Here is a 3,261-nt window from a genome sequence, read left to right as displayed (position 1 = left end):
CCGCTCCAGTTTGGCGAGATTGAAGATCGCTTGGTGCAGTACATCAAGCTGCGCGAGCGCAAGTACCTGGTGGATGGCCTCGGGCTCTCATGGAAGCTTGTGCAAGAGAAAGCCCTCAAGTTTGCTGCAGACATGAAAGCAACGCATCCAGACAAGGCAGCAACACTTGACAACTTTTGCGCAAGCCCTGGCTGGTTTCAGGGCGTGCGCAAGCGACACAACATCAAGAGCGTGCGACTACATGGAGAGGCTGGCAGTGTTGACGAAGAGACAGCAGCAACGGCAATGGCAGAGTTCAAGCAAGCAGTTGCTGCTACGAGCATCACCAACCCCCAATTCGTCTTCAACGCAGATGAAACTGGTCTCTTCTACCAGACGTTACCTTCAAGACTCTACGTGTCTCGATCGGAGCGCAGTGTTCGCGGAGTGAAGCAGATGGCGGCAAAAGCACGGCTGACGATCATGACGGCAACATCAGCAGCGGGGGAGAAAGTGCCACTCTTCTCTGTCGGAAAGAGCCGGAGACCTATGTGCCTTCGTGACGACTTCCCACCAGTGCGGTACACGTCTCAAGCATCAGCCTGGTTCGACACTGACATGGCCAATTACTACGTGCGTTTCTTTCTCAAGTGGAAGCGTTCACGCTATGGAGACGAGCCTGTTGTTCTCATCTGGGACAATTGCCCGGCACACAAAAACGTCACCAACCCTGCGCCGAAGGAGCTGCACCTGTTGTTCTTGCCCCCAAACCTAACGTCAAAACACCAGCCCATGGATATGGGCTTGATATCGGCCGTGAAAATGCGATACAAGGCATACGTGCTGCAGCAGCTCCTCGCATACTACGACGACGGGCAGCAGACACCACTACCGAAGAGCCGTGGCTTGCGTGGTCTTGCCCATGGAGCGCCACCAAACATTCGAGACGCGTTGACGATCTTGAAACGAGTGTGGGATGAGGTCAAGCCTGAGTCAGTGGTGCGGTGCTGGATGAAGGCAGCTTGCCTACCCGAAAGCTTTTTCCCACAGCAGCATACACAGCAACAGCAGCGAGTGACTTCGGATGAGATGCTGACAGAACGGAGCAGTGAAGAGGAAGGGCAGGAAGGGGAGGGCGGACAGCTGGTACAAGATGGGCTCGGAGCGGAGAATGAACAGTACGATGAGGCGGAACAGAGAAGGACGGAAGAGCAGGAGGCGATTGATGAAATAAGTCACCTCGCTCAATCACTGCAAGCCAGAGTTTCAATTGCAACTGATGCGCGTGTTGAGGTTGTTGCGGAGGGAACGGAGGAGTGGGCGACGTCAGATGATGACCCTGATATCGTGAATGCAATGATTGATTTGGAGCTTGAGCGCATAGAAAGCAACAGCAGCACAACCACCACAAGCAGCGACGACGACGGGAGTGACTCTGACCAAGACGAAGCGACACCGACCGCACCGACACGTGCGGAAGTTTACAATGCCCTGACAGTTCTCAACAGACTGTGTGAATCCTCTGCATCTCTCCGTCCCACATGTACACTTGTGTCTCGTGTTCGCAGCGACGTTGATGCCTTCTTTATGTCCAAGACGCAAAAGCAACCCACACTGCACTCATTCTTTGGTCCACACACACAATAAACACGCTCATTCCACACCGGCAACTTTCTCTACATTGGAAACTTTTGGGCTTGCCACACCTAGTTGCCAATATAGAGAACTGCCTGTAATCCAAAAGTGTACGGCCCCTCTCCAGCTGCTGCCCCGCGTAGATGAACCGCTGGTCGTCAGCGGGAGGGCCCCCGCGTGCCTCGTACATGTGGGAGAGCTCCTCAATGGTCGTCTTGGGTGTTGCGGGCATTGTCAGAGTCTTTCCCGTGAGCGTCTTCAGGAACACGCATGTGAACCCCCGCGCTGGCTTCCTTCGTCGCTGCTCCTGCTCCGTCCTTGCGTCAGGGTTGTCGTCGAACATGGATGGCATGCCGAAATGCTTGATGTGCTGCACAAAGTAGTTGTGGCGCCGCTTCTCCTTCTCCTCACTCGTCAGCGTGTATGTGTTGCTGATGCGGTGGTGCACCATGCGCCCAGCAAGGCGGCGGCACGCGCGCTTGTACAACGCCGTCTCCAGGATGCAGTTGTGCCACAGCGTGTCCAGTGCAAGCGGGGGCGACATCGGCTCGAGGTGGGGCTCTTCCTCCCTCACGCCGCCGTCCTTCGTGAGCGCGTACAGGAACATGAACCGACCCAATTCGCTTAGCATGGCATCGCCGCTCTCGCCCGTCAGCCCAAGCGTGTGGCGTGCGATGGACGCAAAGTAGTGTCTCCCAATACCAGGCGCCAGCCGCTTGCGCGCATCCAAGGTCGCCTGCATGCTGGTGTTCGTCGTGCTCATTATTGGGGGTGGAGAGAAAGGGAGAGAGAGAGGAGAGGAGGGGGTGGGGGCGTTTGGTGTGCTTTGGTTCGATTCAACGTGGCTTGCGTGGATGGGTTGTCGATGAAAATGTGGCAAGCAATGGTAAGGGTGGTAGAGTGTTGTGTCGCAATGGTGGTCGGGATTCGTCTGAGTCACAGAGATGAAAGTGTAACTGAAACAACATGACTGTGCCAAAATTTCAAATGGGCGGAAGCGAACGGAAGTGGTTCAAGGGAAAAAGGCCCGTGCACGCAAACGACCAACGAACAAACGGACAGGCAGGCAGACAGACAGACAGACAGGCAGACAGACAGACAGAGAGGCAGGCAGACAGAGAGGCAGACATACAGACACACAGACACAGACACGCACACACGCACGCACGCACGCACGCGCACACATATCATGCTTCCGAGTCAGCAAAGCCCGGGAGGCTAAGGCCAAGGTCGGTTGCGGCCTGTGCGGTCTGACCAAAGAGGGAGATGGTGTCATTCGTCTGCTTGGCTGACGGCGCACCAGCACCCGTCTTTTCGGACGAAAGGTAATCCCGCAGCGCAGGCAGGATGGACGCAGGCGCCTGCGTATGTGTGTGTGTGTGTGTGTGTGTGTGTGTGTGTGTGTGTGTGTGTGTGTGTGTGTGTGTGTGTGTGTGTGTGTGTGTGTGTGTGTGTGTGTGTGTGTGTGTGAATGTGAAGCAGGAAACGAGGCAGTGTCGTGGTGCACCGCCTGTCACGTGTACAGTCAGTTGCATCCCCCTGATTCCAGAGCTCCCACCACCTCCACTTCTCCACCACACACACAGACACACACGTACATCTGCAAGCGGCGGGATTTGCCTGCCGTCGAGAATGTCATATGTCTGA

The 3,261-nt window shown here is 55.8% G+C and overlaps 3 protein-coding genes across 3 annotated transcripts in view; 1 reads left to right on the top strand and 2 right to left on the bottom strand.

The window, feature by feature from the left end:
- Positions 1–132: 132 nt before the first annotated feature.
- On the top strand, positions 133–1,556 carry PTSG_11939 (uncharacterized protein; the record flags this gene model as incomplete). Its single annotated transcript, XM_004996340.1, has 2 exons — positions 133–1,458; positions 1,548–1,556. 2 exons carry the CDS (start codon positions 133–135, stop codon positions 1,554–1,556), a joined length of 1,335 nt encoding a protein of 444 aa, XP_004996397.1.
- An 8-nt stretch (positions 1,557–1,564) lies between these two features.
- On the bottom strand, positions 1,565–2,377 carry PTSG_02884 (ubiquitin; the record flags this gene model as incomplete). The annotated part of the gene is made up of 2 exons (XM_004996339.1): positions 1,565–1,931; positions 1,956–2,377. The coding sequence occupies 2 exons, from the start codon at positions 2,375–2,377 to the stop codon at positions 1,565–1,567; spliced, it is 789 nt and encodes a 262-aa protein (XP_004996396.1).
- Positions 2,378–2,543: 166 nt separating this feature from the next.
- The window catches only part of PTSG_02883 (uncharacterized protein), a 3,437-nt gene continuing 2,719 nt past the window's right edge, over positions 2,544–3,261 (bottom strand). The window contains exons 8-9 of the mRNA XM_004996338.1: positions 3,213–3,257; positions 2,544–2,975 (exon numbers count right to left, since the gene is read on the bottom strand). Of these exons, the coding sequence (XP_004996395.1) occupies positions 2,802–2,975; positions 3,213–3,257 (219 nt within the window). The 3' untranslated portion in view covers positions 2,544–2,801. The remainder of the gene's footprint in view (positions 2,976–3,212; positions 3,258–3,261) is intronic.

Source organism: Salpingoeca rosetta (genome assembly GCF_000188695.1).
Source record: "Salpingoeca rosetta unplaced genomic scaffold supercont1.6, whole genome shotgun sequence".
In the NCBI taxonomy this organism is placed as follows: Eukaryota; class Choanoflagellata; order Craspedida; family Salpingoecidae; genus Salpingoeca; species Salpingoeca rosetta.
The sequence above is the reverse complement of the archived record's forward strand: the minus strand, read 5'-3'. Positions and strand labels throughout refer to the sequence as shown.